This window comes from Saccostrea echinata, unplaced genomic scaffold (genome assembly GCF_033153115.1).
Source record: "Saccostrea echinata isolate AGI-Se365-2 ecotype Australia unplaced genomic scaffold, CSIRO_AGI_Sech_v1 ptg000001l, whole genome shotgun sequence".
NCBI lineage: Eukaryota > Metazoa > Mollusca > Bivalvia > Ostreida > Ostreidae > Saccostrea > Saccostrea echinata.
Genome location: NW_026889750.1, coordinates 31,023,923 through 31,042,658, shown reverse-complemented (window position 1 = coordinate 31,042,658; position 18,736 = coordinate 31,023,923). Strand labels below are relative to the sequence as shown.

Below are 18,736 nucleotides of genomic sequence, written 5' to 3'. Positions count from 1 at the left end.
ATGCAATTAAAAGTTTATTTGTCGTAATTTATTTCATTTACTTACTCTCCTGGCAGTGAGTTCCATTAAATCCTGGAATACAGCTACAGTTGAAATCATTGATGAGGTCCTCACATGTTCCATTGTTCTGACATGGATTTTCAGCACATTCATCAATATCTGTAACAAATAATTTTGAAATGGTTTTATTTGTCGTCATTCATTTTTTTACTTACTTTCCTCGCAGTTGGTAACACATTTACATTCCTAGTTGTTAATGAGGTCATGTTCCATTACTTTGACAAGGTTCATCTACACATTCCTTGATATCTATTAAAACCAATCAAGTGAAATGTGTTTTTCTAAATATTTACGTGGTACAAATAGGCATCATGTACATATCGTATCATTTACGGAATTTTGATGAAATACGGAGATAACGAACATTATTCAAAGTCCATTAATACTATACAAATCGGAAGCAGAGCAAACACGGACATCCAAAAACATCAGAGGTGGGATCAGGTGCCATGGAGGAGTGAGCATCCCCTGCCGACCGGACCCGCCGTGTGCTCCTTGTCGTGATCGGGAAATAACGGAAAAATCCACCGACAATTCAGTGTGTAAATAATGGCCTAACAATTAGTATGAAGAACGTCAGTCAGCATATCACTTAATTAAAGATTGTACTTGCTGACAAGGGCATTGTATCGACCATAGATCTTACGAAATGATGACTTTAAACGAGAATTTATTCTTGTTTCATCAACTTGTTTGTCAATAACTTACTTCTTTTTAGAAATTGTTCATAAGTAGAGCATGCTCTTGCGTATCGAATTAACTGAGAGAAATACACCCCACATGCAGCTGATAAGGGTATATTGCTGCATAAATAAGGGATGTTGACGATTAAAAAGTTAAAGTCATCACGTTTATCATAAAACTTTGTTGTAAGATTACCATTAACGTCTTTTTCAAGTAAAATATTTGATATGAAACAGATGTGTCAGACTCTGTGGTATCTCTTATTTCAAGCTCACTGGGATATATCGTGTCGACATATGAATGGAAATAATTATTGTTAATTGATAATACGTTGTCGATGTATCTAAATGTCGAGTTGAAGGCCACAGCAAGAGATTTCTTTTTCTAATGAATAAGGTTTTGAATAAATTCAGCTTCATATGAATACAAAAATAGGTCTGCTAATCAATAGATTAATAATTATCAATAGATAATCATTTGATCAATATAAATATACTGTAGATGTGGTTCTTCTGGGTCAAAAGTCCCAATAATAAGGTTTCCACTTTCAGAAACGAGTCCAAAATTTCATGCGACAATGGATAAAAAAGTCTTTCAGACCTCTTTGTATTGATTTCATTACAATTATGTGCTAAGCGATACACTCGACTAACACGAGCTCACAAGTTCTAGCTGAGTCGCAACTCATGGCGACAATAATCCTTGAAAAGCATCAATTTGATAGAGATTTGTTTGATAAGAAAATATTCCGTTTTTAAATCAGCAGCCAATCATATCACTCATTTATAACTAAAGTAATTTTCAAATCAATTCATCTGGAAAAATCTTTCACAGTTGTTTCACTTGAATTATATTGAATTATATACTCACAGCTTTCAGTGTATTTCTGGGTACATTTTGATATTGTGAACTTTTACTTCAACTCAGACTTGCTATTTAAAAGCAGTTCGTTGATCACACTTTTGTTTTAATTTTAGCTAAATGTACATTGTGTGTTTATTACATAGATTTTTTTTTCATTTTTAATTCTAGCTAAGTGCACATTATGCGTTTACTTACATTGATTTTTTTTTCATTTTGTTTTCAATTTAAAATACAAAAATAATTGATACTGAAAATATTTTTGTTTTGTTTTATTACATCAAGATGACAAAAGTCACTTCTGATGCACTAAACCAGTGCACGTATCTGAAATGTTTGGGTTCTATTTGACAGGTGGTAAAAGACCACGAGTACATCCGTACAATGAATATACATCCAAAATGACTAGTAATTGTAAAATATATGCACATTCTTTTGATTTTAATGATATCAATTTTAAGAGAAATAACAAAAATGAACATAAATGTTTCAAAATTTGTCGACTGCTTGGTTATTCTGACTCTCAATCACATTTAGTAACATTGGAATACATTTCGTCAAAACTCCAATAAACTATAAACCGTATTAACATTTGAAAGAAATGGCTTTAAGTACACCTGTAAAAAGTTCCGCGATTTTTTTAACCGTTCATTTCTCGTTGATATGTACCATGTGGAAATAAACTACATCTATAAGACTTTTTCTAAAATGACTTCAACTAGCACTGGTATACAATCACCATTTGTGCAGTTTGTTTCATTGAATCCAGGAATACAAAGACATTCGTAACCATTGATGAGGTCCACACAAGTTCCATAATTCTGGCAAGGTTCATCAGAACATTCGTCAATATCTAGCAAATAATATTATTTCATTAAGAGGCCGTGTCAGTAACCATTGAGTATTGTATATAAAATGAGTGGAATGTGAAAAAAATTATTTTGCTTTAATATTTGGGTGCATGGAAGCATAGATGAATGTCCTTTCAAACATGAGTTATTTGGGTCACATGTTTCTTGTTACCATAGCAACGGCGATTTAAATGCTTGAAAGGTGGGAAATTTGATTATTGATAACCCTGTCAAAATTAATTACAGAATTAAACTATGTTTTTCTTAATTTCAATATATAAGGCAGATTTAATTTTTCCCATATTTATTTTAAAGCATTGGGGCCTACTTTGCTTTGTTTCTACCAAATGCTGTAAAATCAGCATAATTTTTATAAATATTTTATGCAAAAACGCAACCAAACTCCATCATAATCATACATGCAATAGGAACTATGAGCTTTGAAGTTATAAATCCAATAATAAAAAAAGGTAGTTGGATACTCTACAGCAAATAATTTGATTTAGAAAGTATCATAAATATGAAAGCGCGTAAACAGATTATCTCCCCTTTGTGGAACTCTCTTGCTGATGACTAACACAAAGTTGGAGTTGCAGCAGAAGTCGAAGAAGATGTAAGCAGGTTTTGTGCGGTTACAGAGGACATGACTGCATCAAGCGATTGTAAGTGACTGAAAAGTATTATTTATAGTCTGAAATATCTGACGTTTTCCTGTCTTTCTTACTATTTTTATATTTTATGTGCAAGGACAACGTCAGAACCGGTGTACCAATTTATCAATAGTACAATGCTTCTAGTACTCACCAACATCGTTTTTATGGTTTGTTTATAAAATATATAATCCGATGGAAACATTTTATCTGACTTTCGAGATTTGTTTTCATTTCGTGCATTTACACATTTAAAATTTTTTTTTCAAGTCCTGTATCGGAATGATGAGTGATGTTTTCTTTTCATCGATATTGTCGAGTACTAGAAGCATTGTGCCACTGATAAATTGTGACAATGGCATTTAATTCGGTTCCCAGGTATGGAAAATCAACTCTGACTGGAGACGGCGAAATTTCCAGTTTTTGTAATTGCGCTGGTTCTGACGTTTTCCTGGCACATAAAATATCAAAAAGCCTGGAAAACGCCAGATATTTCGGACTATATTATTTAGAGCATATTCATTAATCACTGATAAGGTCAAATTGGTAGATTTCCACTCCTGTATGTCTGTATGTTACTGTTCTATTGACAAGTAATATTTCAAACAATATTTCATAAAATTCATAGTCATACCCGGTATACCTCATTTAATACCTGTACAGTATAGCATTCATTTGCATTCGACAACAGCAGTCTGTTATTCCAGATCCAGTACACCAAAATATGATGTTAAGATATCAGCACCCAACAAGTTGACAAAACTTTAGGTGGCTAATATTGATTCGAAAAGGGGGAGGGCAACTAGGATAACAGACTCAACTCTGGTTTCAAAATTTGCTCCTGACCCTAAAAGTGGGAGGGGGGGGGTGCTATTCCTCCTACGCCCTTGATCAGGTTGGGCACAATTGCTGAATACGAGACTATTCCGCAAATGTGAGACTGCATGTGTCTGTTTTGCAAGATGAATTTCAGCCATATTTGTCAGTTTTTCAAGTACTAAAAAAATAAATTTCCTAATTTTGATCTCAAAGTTAAAAGGGTTCATGTTTATGATATAATATTTACATTTGCAAATGTTTTCTTTTGTATAACACTATTAAGAGCAACGCGTATCTTTATCCCTATAAACACGGTTCCTCGCGTCATAAACATTCGACATAATTTCTCAGTGACATCATAAAAGGTCGACGCACAATCAATGGATCAAGTACGTGCCGTTGAGTTTGAAAAATAAAATTTTTCACGCGTTAAATATTGTAATCAGGAAAATATAAAATATGAATGAGTCATAAATGTAAATATAAGTAATAATGTGACCAACCTGTATTTATATCCCGATAGATGTTTAAAAGTGATACATTATTTCTTTACTAAACAATGTTTACAAAAGAAGAACATTTGTAAATTTGCCGTTTTCGAGATTACAGCTGCAGAACATGTGCAGCTATAATCGCGAAAACTGTACATGAAATGCATGAATGCTTTTTGTAAACATTTTTCAGTATGTCCTAAAGATGAGCCTTTATAACTTGGAGAACAAAATTCGGACATTTAATTTTTTATTATAAAGCGGACAAATTTTGTTGAAATTCATCTTGCAAAACAGTGACAGCCTTGCAATTGGGATACTCTCGCATTTGTGGTGTTGTGCCCAACTTGTTGATTGGTTTCAAACAGTACAAGTAGATAGACCGTGCCGAGATCTATTAAATGGCATGTTCACTTCTGACCTTGACCTAGATATTTGACCTTGAACTTCTGAATTTTACATTTAGCTCTTTTGTGAAAAAACCATAAGGTAAATTAGTTTCAATTATCACATGTAAATAGACCGTGATGAAATCTACTGAATGGCATGTTCAAATCTGACATAAACCTTGGTATTTGATCTTTACCTTAAAATTCTGAATTATATGTTTAGGTAATTCTTCACTTCAACTAAAGCTTCACCATGGGCTATATCATCTTTAATGGTTTTTTGTCACACATTCATCATGGGTGATGAGAGGAAGACATCGGTACATTTTGAGGTCAAAGATCAAGCCTCAAATCACAATTAGACCTTGTCAAAAACCACATTCCACAAAAACTATACTTTGTTCTATCAGAAATTTTCCAATGGAGCCCTTCATGACTTTTAATATCAGTGTTTTAGTTCACCGAATTTTCTTAAAAAAATTTTCAACGGATTTTCAATTCAAATTTTGTAAAAATAGTTGATCTTCATCATAGTTGTGTATTGTTTTCTAAGTGTGACTCAGTTTGTGTGCAGTTTCAGATCATCATCAACCTCTGGATGTGGACTGATTGATTACAAGAAGACTTGGCCCGAAAAAATATTACCCTTGACCTGCTGCCAAAATTCTGTAGATTCACATCTGCAGAAGCTTTCCATCAATCGCAGAAGTATACAAAATGAATGTGACTTAATAAAGACGAGGGCAGGCCTTTTGAATGAGGACGATGAAACACTTACCATCTGCCCAAAACACAGGTATTACACTATACATTTGTATACGTTACATGTATTATGTATGTAATTTCTGGTAAATATACAAGCTTCTTGAGCATGCAATATATATTGTATTCTAAAACACTTGTTTATTTTATTTTGATATGTTGCCCTACATCAACATTATAATGATTTTTGCCTTTATAAAATGTCATATACACAAGTGCATTCCAGATTGCTTGTGTTAATTATTTTTAAACTGTTCTTGAATTATAGATACATTCTTGGGGTTGGGTGGAGATCAAGCAAGATGTGTTCCTTAGGATGGAAATGTGCCAAAAAGAGCCGGAGCAAGGAACCATTACAAAAGAACAATCATTCTTTCTCAAGAAACATCATGATGTCCTTATACAAATTGGTTCAGGTTTGCTGATGTTTTTCTTTTTAGTATAACTACAATATAATGCATTTTCATTATGCCTGCTGTTAGCCAGCAGAAGCATGTAGGGATCACTTTGTCTCAATGCTTGAGCATGTGTTTAGCAGGGGCATTCGTGTTCTCAAACACTTATTTTGGTAAGAAAGGGATTTTATTGCAATCACCTTGTCTCTCTGTTCCTTTGTCTGACAGACAAGTACATGCAAATATGTTGTATTGTGTATCTTGAAGCAAATTATCAGTTTGTATGTCTGTTTTGGTAAAATATTATTTTCTATCATGTCTTTTGTTTGAAAGTAAGTAAATGTATTTCCTGGACTGTGCTGATGCAGAAAGAAGGGAGGCTCTGCTTCATTAATTTTTGTGCATGCATTCAAAATTTTTGCATTTTCATAATTTTTGCAGGAGTATGCACCAACTGCAGGAAAGAACTGGTACAAAAAATGGTAACAGCTTCTGCAGAAATGGAACAAGAAGAAAGTACAAAATGTAATGTAAGTGGTGACAACAAAGAGTGTAATATGTACACGAAACCAGGATATCCTTGCAATTTCTTTTTAGCTCACCTGAGCTGAAAGCTCAAGTGAGCTTTTCTGATCACCCGTTGTCCGTCGTCCGTCTAGCTGTCCGTCCGTCTGTAAACTTTTCACATTTTCGACTTCTTCTCAAGAACCACTGGGCCAATTTTAACCAAACTTGGTACAAAGCAACCTTGGATGAAGGGGAGTTTAAATTGTTAAAATGAAGGGCCAAATCCCTTTCAAAGGGGAGATAATCAAGAAAATACAAAAATTGGGTGGGGTCATTAAGAAATCTTCTCAAGAACCACTGGGCCAGAAAAGATGAAACTTATGTGGAAGCATCCTGGGGTGGTGTAAATTCTAAATTGTTCAAATCATGACCCCCGAGGGTAGGGCGGGGCCACAATAGGGAATCCAAGTTTTACATTGAAATATGTAGTAAAAATCTTTAAAAATCTTCTTCTCAAGAACCAATGGACCAGAAAAGCCGAAACTTACTTGGAAGCATCCTGGGGAAGTGTAGATTCTAAATTATTCAAATCATGACCCCCGGGGGTAGGGCGGGGCCACAATAGGAAATCCAAGTTTTACATTGAAATATATAGGAAAAATCTTTAAAAATCTTCTCAAGAACCACTGGGCCTGAAAAGCTGAAACTTATGTGGAAGCATCCTGGGGTAGTGTAGATTCTAAATTGTTCAAATCATGACCCCCGGGGGTAGGGCGGGGCTACAATAGGGAATCCAAGTTTTAGCAAACTTAGTGATAATTTTGTAAGGTGTCTGTCTATCAGTCTATCTGTCTGTCATACTGTAGATATCACAGCCCATAACTTTTGAATAAAGTGTGATTGGATACTTATATTCAATTGTGTGTTGTTTGTGACAAGACCTTTCTGCAGTTACAAAATGGAGATATGATGTTCTTTTTTAAAAGATAACATTGACCATAACTTTTACATGGGAAGTGATACAGGGAGTTGATATTTCACATATTGATTTCTTGTGATAATATCTTTTGCTGGTCAAGGTAAATATTAGAGTCAATAGGAATGCAGGTGACACATGTACCTTGAACACTGTAGTTATTTCACGTCAACAAAGTTGAGAAGAACTAATTTGGAGTATCCCCTTTGTCCAGTTTAATGTCTTGTGTCATATCTCAGCCACTATATGCTATAGGGTCAAGTAAGTTTGTAAACAGGTGTAAAATATTTTCAGGAGAATCATGATGATAATGAGCTGCAATGTGAACTACCAAATGACCATGAAGTACAAGCAGATCCAATGGATATGGAACAAATAAAGGTTTGTGTTGAAATTTTTACATGTACTGAATTATTATGCCCAAAGAGCAGGGGCATATTTTTGTTTGTCCTGTCTGTGTATCTGTTGTCAACTTTAACCTTTGCCATGACTTTTGAACTGTGAGAGATAGAGACTTCATATTTGGTATGCATTCTCCACTAATGAAGCTCTTTCAAATGACACCAAGGTCAGTGACCTTGAGACCTTGACCTTTATGCTAAAACTAGCTTTTCTAAATTTGTTGCTGCTGGGGGCATACTGTTTCACAAACTTATCTTGCTTTAAATTACTTTTAGCATCAGCTTGTTTATTATAAAGTATCAGCCACTATATGCTGTGATGTCATGTAAATTTGTAAACAGATATGAAATACTTTCAGGAGAATCATGATGATGATGAGCTGCAATGTGAACTACCAAATGACCATGAAGTACAAGCAGATCCAATGCATATGGAACAAATAGAGGTTTGTACTGAATTTTTTACATGTACTGAGTTGTTTAAAATTACTTTGAGCATCAGCTTGTTCATAAGAGCCCCGACTCAAAGATGCGGGAGCCCTATAGTAATCACTTTGTTCATCCATTTCTTTGTCATGCGATAACTCAAGTGCTATTTGTCCTGGAAACTTCAGACTTGAAAGGATTGTGACGCGATAACTCAAAAGCCATTTGACTTATGAACTTCATATTTTATAGACAGACAAGAGGCCTAAAATGGGCCTATATTGCTCACCTGAGCTTGAGTCAAAGGTTGTGAAGGACCATGATATCATGAGGCACATTCATGTCATGTATGAAGCTGTTCTTTTGAGGCAGGTAGGAAATACATTTCAGACAAGAAAATTTCATTGAAGTCTACTGTGACCTTGGCATCAAAGTCTGACCTTGGGTTAGGGTCATGGCACATCACCTTATCATGAGGAGCATTGTATGCCAAGTATGAAGCTGTTCCATGAGGCATATAGAAATACAGACCTGACAAGAAAACTTCATCAAATTTGACCTTGACTTTGACATTGAAGGTGTGACTTTGGCTCAGGGTCGTGAAACAATGTCTCAGCATGAGTAACATTTGTGCCAAAAATGAAGTTGTTTTAAATTAAGTTGTTAGTTGGATTTATTTTGTATCTTTCTTTTGTAGGTGGAATCAACTACAGACGACAACTTTTCCCAACCAACACCTTTTGGAAGTCAGTTATCATCTGAATGGCAGGATTCTCAAGAGCATGAAGATAGTCCATTACGTAAAAGGAAGGCCTTGAATACTTTTCTTGATGCCATAGGTGTTAGTCCAATAAAAAAAAACACTAACTGTCGATTTTGAATCTGCATCAAAAAGGACACAGAATGATTATCTAAAAAAATCAAAAGATATTATTCACAACATCATTTCTATCATCGCCCCTAACCAAGAGGCTCTGTTAGAAAAGGCTATTTATTCAAGTAATCCAGACAGCGAAGACACAAGCATTATTGAATCTATTTCAAAAGCTTATTCTAGCATGACCAGCTGGGGAACTCAGAGACAACTTCTTTCTTTATTGGTGGAGGACCACAGTTACAATGAGATTAAGGAGTACATACCATCTCTGTCAAAATACAAGTATACTGCGGCTCGTAAGCATGCTGCGATCAACGGCATTGGCATGCCAATAGAGAATAGATCACAGACAAGAGAAAAAGCTACAAAGGAGCAGATAGAACATTTCTTAGAGTTCATAATGTCTCCAGCAATAATGACTGATTCACCATTTGGTACTTGTTCATATAAAATCTCTTCAGGAATAACTTTGAATGTTCCCAAAATAATTCTGAACAGTGTACGGACTAGAACTGTATCATTATATATGAAGTTTTGTGAGGAAGTAGAGTTTCGAAATGTTCTTTCTGAAAGGTCATATATGAGGATCTTGGAAGCAGTTGAACCAGGTATCAGGAAGTCAATGAGAGAACTTGATAATTTTGCTGCTGGTGGAAGCCAGGCTTTTGATGACCTCAAAAACGTTGTTAGAGTATTAGGTCAGCTTGGAAAAGGACACGAATGGTCAGAGAAGATGACTGGCATGCTTAATGAAGGAAAGCAGTACTTAAAAGTTCAATACAAGGTACTACTAACTTTTCAGATGAAATCGTAGATTTGCTGTAGATTCATTTAACTTTGGGACTACCAACATTCACCTAAACCTTCGACTCAGGTGAGCTAAAGTCATAGCGCATCGTCTGTCTGTTGTCTGTTATCTTTTCACATTTTCCACTTCTCCTTTGCAAGTACCCAAGTCCTTTAAGAAGTTTGTGTTTTTTGGGCTGAGCCATCAACAGATACAGCTGGCTGCTGCATGGCCTCTGATTGGCCGACACATTTTCAACTTCTCTTCTGCAAGCACTGTGATCCAATTAAGATTTCTATTGATTTTAGGGTCAGTCGGTCAAAATTCAAGCTCTCATTGTCCTTGTGTATGAAAATAATTTCTTGACTCAAAGTATGCTTTGCAGTTGTTTTCAATATAGGATCAGTACATGACTGTGGGTCAAAGGTCATGGCCTCATTAACTTTTGTTGCGGCGGGGTATTTGTCCAGGGGGACAGCTCTAGTTTGATTCTGATAACATACAAAGACAAATGTGAAATGGTGCTCACTACGTGTAAAGGTTTCTTGAATTGTCAGAAATTTTTTCTCTTTGTTTTGATTTCTGTATGAATTATTATTCACTCACATACTCAGAAGATGAAATCAAACAATTTCTTCTTGTTATTTTCAGTTGCACATCAGTGAGAACTCTGAAATACCTGACCACTGCTGTACTCATGCCCTGTCATCAGAGGAAACTGCTTATTCAAAAGCATGTGACCATTCACATCAGAAAGTTTGTGATGAATGCAATGGCATCACCAGTCTATTGGATGAGTTACAGGGAGCAATTAGTTGCCATGAGGTTAACTTCACTGATCATGACCAGAAAGATGACATTCAATATACAGTTGCAGAGGTATTTAAACCAGAACATAAAAATCAATATTTGACTTGTACCAGTATTATTACGTACCTAGTTGTCAAGTGACCAAGTACGGGATGATATCTGGGTAGTAGGTTTCTTCCTGGTCACTCTATGACTAGGTACCGATTTTACCCCACCGATGACTATTTTGACATTTACCATCTTTTAAAAATTTGTCATTGCTTCATTATTGCCGCCTGAAGTTTACCTGCTGTGACGTCAAATAAACAATGGAAATAAAGTGATGTCACAATATGCTCACAATTCATTTGAAGGTAACAGTTTATAAAGTTGAAGGTGACCAGATAAAAGATACACACTGCTTTCACGTGACTATTATGAACCAATCACTGACCGAGTTGTCACTGCAAACTAGTGAGAGGTGGGGTAAAACTTACAAGGTGTTTTTTACTGCTGAGTTTTATTTAGGGTATTAGATATTCCTGGAAAATTTGCACATCCATCCAGAATCAAACACCTAAGAACATCCAGTGTTAGATATTCATTACCTCTATTTACATTGCTACTGAATTTTAGATAACCTAATTTATATAAGGGAGATGTATGTTACATGTAACAAAATCAGAACTTAATGTGATACACTTATCTACTTGCAGAGTGTGAAGTTGATAAAAGAATGGAAAATGCACATTATTCACACAGTAAACCAAGACAGAGCAAGAACGAATATTTTGGAAAATATGAAGTCGGATGAAGCACTTCTAGAAAGAGATTGGGCTATGAAGTTCCTTCCCGTACAATACAGGTATTTTCTCAGGGTTTTGCAATACTTTTAGGCTGATTATATACCTTCACGTAATTTTTCTCTTGTAATTCATAGGTCACTATCCCCTCACAACAAGGTTGCAGGGGGATATTGTAATGCCAGCGTTCATGGGTACTTGGATTTGTCTCTCTGTGTGTATGTGTTTGCATGAAAATACATTATAAGCAGGATACAGGTTACAGTTTTGATCCAATAGATTTCAGACTTCATATGAACACTGTCCTTGCCTCCATAGCTGAGCTGCCACCCCCATCACCAAATGTCCCTAACACTTATCATTTTGAATACGTGAGACTCCCCCCCACCCCCGCTTTCCTCTACTCCACACATGCTCATACTTTATATATATATATATATATATATATATATATATATATATATATATATATATATATATTTACATATTTATATATATAGCTGAGCACCCTCACCCCTTTATAATTTCTAACAAATTGTCCCACTTTCATACCCACTTTCTTCTTATGGTCCCAACTAATAACTTCTAGTTCCACATGATAAAGCGAATCCTCAGAAATGAGTTTGTAATTGGAATGATATTCTTCCCTTCATAGACCAGGTTTTGTGTGAAAAATCTTCTCTATTCACAACTAACACACTTCAAACATGTATCCGTGTTTATTCCGTTCATTGTCAAGCAAGTGATCAGGTTTTCATGGAGTGAAGCTCAAAATTTGTTTTCAATCTAGAAGTAAGACAGTGCTTCATTTTATCCCCCCTCCCCCACAAACAGGTTTGGGGATGGTGGTGTTACATTGAAATTACCATGTCTGTCTGTCTGTCTGTCATCTGTTTGTCCAGACCGTATCTCTGCAGTTGTAAAATAAAATTGCATCATTGTTCTCAGGATTATTGCCCAGGACCTAAGGGTGTGGGTTCCCATTGGCACTTTAGGGTCTCTTGTTAGAATATTTTGCGAAATTTATGAAATTTTGAGAAACATTTCAAGTGACAAACTTACAGTGTCTTTGACTGTAATGTAAATACATTGTAACTTAGTATTGCTCATTTATTTCAGAGAATCCCAAGCAAAATGGTTTGCTAAAAGAGGGCTGTCATGGCATATCAGTGTTCTGTCATGGAAAGAGGAAGCCTTAAGATCAGCTACCTTTGTTCATGTTTTTGATATTGCAAATCAGGATGCAATGACATCAGCTGCCATTCTGCAAGATACTCTGGGTCGAATAAAGAATCTTAATGCAGCAATACAGAATGTTTATGTACGGTCTGACAATGCTGGCTGTTACCATTCAGTTTATGGCATTGGAGTTGTTCCTTGCATTAACCAAATGAACAGAAATGATATGAATATAAAACGAATGGATTTCTGTGACCCACAAGGCGGTAAATCAATTTGTGATCGAAAAGCTGCTCATATAAAATGGTACATAAAAAGATTTGTGAATGAAGGAAATAATGTCTTGAATGCCAGTGACTTCAAGGCTGCTCTTGAAAATAAGATGAACAATGTTCAAGTTGTGTCTTTGCCACCAATTTCCAAACCACCAAAAGTGTTGCTGAAATTACAAAACATCAGTCAGCTTTTTGATTTCAGTTATGACAACAGAAATTTCACTGCTTGGAAGCAGTATGAGATCGGAAAAGGCAAAACAATAAATTATGACACTGCAGGAATTAATTTAAATTGGGTAATCCCTGAAATTACTCCTAAGTCTGTATCTGAGGTCACATTAACATCTTCACCCATGGAAACACAGACAAACGTAGATTCTTCATCACCCACATGTCAAGAACAAGATGCAACAGCATCTTCATGTATAGATGTCAGCAACCAAGAAATGGTGGAATCGTCGTGTGCAGATGACTGCAGCAATGTATTCACCTGTCCAGAGGATGGATGCATATCTACATTTTTAAGATACGGCCATTTGTGTAACCACTTAGATACAGGAAACCACACTTTTTCAGTTGAGAGAATGGACTTGCAGGATCGCTCAAGATTTTCATATGCTATCCTAATTGAAAATAGACTTACTGGTCCAAATTTGAATGGATCAAAAGATGCTTCTTCAGGTGTGAGCACTTTGGAGAGAGGATGGGCTCTTAAAAAAAAGAGAGAAGTCAAAAGATTTACTGAAACTCAAAAATCCTTTATGACCAAGAAATTCAACCAAGGTGAATCAACAGGATTCAAATGTGAACCTGAAGAAGTGGCACGAGAGATGAGGAGTGTAAAAAATGACAATGGTGAACGAATTTTCCACTATGGAGATTTTCTCTCAGCATCTCAAATTGCAAGTTTTTTTAGCAGACTTTCGTTAAAGAAAAGGCAGATGTCTAACACTGACTATGAAGAAAATGACTTGACAGCTGAAGGGAACATGAACAATTTGAATCAGATTTCTGATGTGGCTCTTAAAGCAGTGAACTACAATACATTTTCTAACTAAAATAAAGATTTTAATATCAAATTTTTTGGAAGAGGGATATAGGAATCACCCTGTTTGCTTGTCCATCTGTCTATCTGTCTGTGGACAACACTTGGATACGTTCAGCGAATCAGTGTTTAGGTCTGTTCCTGCTTATGACAAGTGGTATACAAACCAACCTTGTATGGATGGTTTGTCTGTGGATGGTGTGTCCATTGAATGCTTCGGATGCTGCAAGTGACCTACATTTTATGCTTTAGTGACTTTGGTAAAGTACAGCTTTTATGTCTGTTCCCACATTATTACAAGTGGTATATAAACCAAACTTGCTTGCATGGTTTGTCTATGACTGCTGTGTAAAATGAATGTGGCGGATGCTGCATGTGACCTTCATTTTATGCTTGAGTAACTGATTAAATTCATCGTATAGTACTGTTGATAGTGAGTGATGTTGCCCCATAAGGGGGGGGGGCATTTGTCCTGTTAGTACTGCTCTAGCTCTAGTTGGTTGGATAAACATGATAAAGAAAGAAATGGTTATGAAAGAATTTGCTTAAACTTAGACTAACATAGATAGTATCTGAAATCGAATGTGTCATACTTCTTGTTTACTGTGCATAAATGTACACTGAAGAACATTTATAATTATTTCTAGCAAAATATCTCTGTAAAATATTTGACTGTACACTTCAGAAAACATTTAGTCTCAGAATCAGATACCAGATATGCTATAGTGGTGCCTAGTTGTGTCGCCTGCATAGCAAGGGGACACTTAGGGATCACTTCTCCATCGTCTGTCAGTCTGACCGTCTGTCCATCAGTCCATCTGTCTGTCACACTTTGAAATAAGTCATCCGCAGGAGACACACATATTCGATGGAACACTCTTTTTTACGTTCATATCTTTGATACTTTTAGTGAGCATTGATATTTGACCAGTTGATTGATCTTTGATAGTAAAACAAGATAAACTTTAATATAAAGATGCTTTAAGCTACATTTTCACAAGGGAGCCTTGCTGATGTTTAGGTTTATGTTCATGTGAATGAGTATAAGGTCGTCTTGTGTTTCACCGACACTACCTCTCGTTGTTTTTAGGTTCATAACGAATAACAAACATGGTATAGCAATGAAAATTAGCCAGTAGATAGAGCTTTGGAGTCCCTTTGGGTTGTTGCCTCATTTTGACATATAATTTCGGTTTTCGTTATATATGGTGAAGTTTTCGCGTATTTGGTCCACATTTTGACTATATTGTATGAGACATTGTACAGCAATGATACTTATTATTACTTATATGATAGGTAAGTACAACAGGGTTGACAGTTGATTAGTATGCCATGACCCAAATATTCCACTTGAGAGGCTTTATTTTCCTGGGTACATGTTTCATGTTTTGCTGATCCCAGTCAAGTCGGTTGCTAGGGTATAAATTTCGTTGCTATGGAGATTTCTTTTCCTATTGTTTTGTAAAAAAGTCATACATTTTGTAGAGATTATCGTACAGTACTATGTTTCTGTAAATTTGGTATCTAACTGTCAAATATCTGTTGTAATATTAAAAAAAAAAATTGCCAAAACGTGCGAAAATCCATTGAAAGTGTTTTGAAAAAATTGCGAATTTTGATTTCTGAAAAAAAAAAATTGGGACATCCGACTACCAATTTTTTTTTTATTATTTCATAGTATTGGGATATATCTTCAACTTGATATGACATACAATATCTCGGGTTGTTGCGTTTTTAAATATTCAACTTTTGAAAAACTTAATTTTCCACAGATATTCCCATCATGAAAACCTTGTCATTTTTCGGTTACCATAGCAACCATATCAAAATTTCATAAAATACTTACAGACATACAGATATTTTCTCCTTATGCATCTTTCATTATTTCTGTATCAAAAACAAATTTAGACCTTCCAGTTGTTCCCCCTCTGCACTTGAATATGTCTAAATTTGTATTATTTTACAATGTTTCATTGAGAATTTACTATGCAAATCACATTTGTTGCCATGGAAACCAATGATAATGAATAAATTTGTTAAATTAGTCTAAAATGTGTTTTTTGTTGTTGTTCAAATGTTTTAGGGTGGTTTTTGCCCAATTCAAAATTTTTGACTTTCCATGTAAAGCTCAATGGTTACTGACACGGCCTCTTAAATGCATTACATGCATCATAAGCATTATATCTTTCCTTGAAAGGAAATCATAATTTATTGTCCTCTGTCTAATACACTTACTGTTTGTACAATTAGTGTCATTAAATCCAGGAACACAGCTACATTCGTAATCATTGACGAGGTCCACACATGTTCCATTGTTCTGGCAAGGATTTTCAGCACATTCATCAATATCTGTAATAGATGTTAAGTGTTGATGTATCTGAATTTGAAATAGTTTCATTTTTCATAGTATATATCATTAATTTACTTACTCTCCTCACAGTTGGATCCATTGAATCCAGGAACACACTGACATTCGTAGTTGTTTATGAGGTCTACACATGTTCCATTGTTTTGACAAGGATCGTCCACACATTCGTTGATATCTACAAAAAAGAAAATCAGCTACTCATAATCATAATTGATATGAAATGTTTTTGCTTGATAATTGCATGATATAAATGGCTTTTATATACATATAGTATCACTTGAGGTATTCGTCGGTTTTTTGATCAAAGGAAATATAATGTAGATGTGCCTATGTCCTATAGCTTGTTTTAGACAAAGCCAGGAAATCTTTTCCAAAAATTATGTTTCATAAACGCCATAAATAGTTATTCGAACCATTTTGTTTTGATTGTATTACATTCAATAAAGTTCTTACCTCCGGTCAAAAAAAAAAAAAACAAACTATTTTTTTCCCAACTTTTCAATGTGTATATTTACAGACATTTTTTGTAGTAATTATACCAAGTTATTTGATGAAGATTTGTTTTATTAAATTCAGGTGACAAGAGTCACTCCATATTGGATCAAGCACATACGTATCTGATGCGTCTGAGCTTTGAGCTTAATTTGGTGCATAGTAAATTTCCAAAAGAAAGGAATGCATATGTGCAAGTAACGCAGTATTCTGGTTAATAGAGAGAAATATGTGCATCCTGATAATTTTTCATTTAAAGTATTTTTAGAAGAATTAATATGCTTTCAATAAATAGTGAGGATAGATACAATGTATATCAACATTTGGCAACGGTTTGGATAATTTTACTCTTGATTAATTAAAATAGACAATAGAATTCACTCTGCTCATTCGCCAGTAACTGCATAAAATATATTTTTGTCAACTCTTTTCCTCTGAATGATTCTGCTCCGTTTGATTTTCAACTTATTAAACTCAAACACATATTAGAATCGAAAATGGTCATTTATTAGCAAATGGCTTTTCCTACACGTCTACAAAATGTGACAATTTTTTTCGACCTCAGAATTTTCATAAATACGCATTACATGAAAAATCTTCTACAGCAGTACTCTTTTAATATGACTGATCTAATATTCCTATAAAATAATAATTTATGCAGCTGGATCCATTAAATCTAGGGATACAAAAAACATTGGAAATCGTTGATGAGGTCCATACAAGTTCCCTTGTTTTCACAAGGTTCATAAAAAGATTTGTTAATACCACATAAGTGGCATTTTTAGCGAAACACAAATTTTGCGATGTGCTCTGAAAACTCATGATTTTAGCGAGAAATAACTTTAGCGATTTCATGATATCTAATGGAAACTTTCAATGCGGACGGAATTGCTAGCGAAAGTCAATTTTAGCGATCTCAAATTCTCGCCAAAAATGCCAAAATTGAATCCTTGATAATATTTCTGCTTATATGGTATCTTTAAAAAATATATTGCTGAAACATAAAATCTTTCCTCTCACAAGAAAATAATGTGTTCTGTTTTTAATACACTTACTGTTTGTACAGTTTGTGTCATTAAATCCTGCAACACAGTTACATTGGTAATCATTGATGAAGTCTACACATGTTCCATTGTTCTGACATGGATTTTCAGCACATTCATCAATATCTATAACAAATGATAGTGTAAAATGTACGTGACATTTGAAAAAGTTCTTTTGCCGTAATACATTTCATTTACTTACTCTCCTTGCAATTTGTTCCATTGAATCCAGGAACACATTGACATTTTTGTTGTTTATCAAATCTACACATGTTCCATTGTTATTACAAGGTTCATCCACTCATTCATTAATACTTAAAACGATAAATCACTTACTTATTTGCAGAAATAATGTGAAATATTTTTTTTGATAATTGCATGGTAAATAAAATCACATTATAAAGCAGTTAAGGGCAATTTAAATCAATGTGAATGTACAATTTCAAAATGATGCTACTAGCGTTCGTATATAATTACTATTTGTGCAGTTGGTGCCATTAAATCCAGGAATACAAAGACATTCATAATCATTGATGAGGTCCACACATGTTCCATTGTTCCTGCAAGGTTCATTGGTACATTCATCAAAACCTAAAAAAAGAATAGTTAAAATAAAATGTATTGTGCTTAAATGAAGATATACATATTGTATATGTCACATGCTTATTATAACAGGATATTTCTTCATGAGTTTAACCTGAACTCGGTTAATGGAATCCTCAAGGACCAGTATAATGCAAATAAGAATATGGATATGTGATATAAAGTACATTACCACGATACCATCTCCCGTTACCACCATACCC

At 34.8% G+C, this 18,736-nt stretch overlaps 1 protein-coding gene across 1 annotated transcript in view; it reads right to left on the bottom strand.

The window, feature by feature from the left end:
- The window catches only part of LOC133196798 (fibrillin-2-like), a 52,580-nt gene extending 33,848 nt beyond the window's left edge, over positions 1-18,732 (bottom strand). Inside the window, 11 exon segments of the mRNA XM_061332659.1 lie at positions 46-159; positions 216-265; positions 267-309; positions 2,345-2,458; positions 16,263-16,376; positions 16,457-16,570; positions 17,943-18,056; positions 18,133-18,180; positions 18,183-18,246; positions 18,409-18,521; positions 18,714-18,732. Of these exon segments, the coding sequence (XP_061188643.1) occupies positions 46-159; positions 216-265; positions 267-309; positions 2,345-2,458; positions 16,263-16,376; positions 16,457-16,570; positions 17,943-18,056; positions 18,133-18,180; positions 18,183-18,246; positions 18,409-18,521; positions 18,714-18,732 (907 nt within the window).
- Between the last annotated feature and the right edge of the window lie 4 nt (positions 18,733-18,736).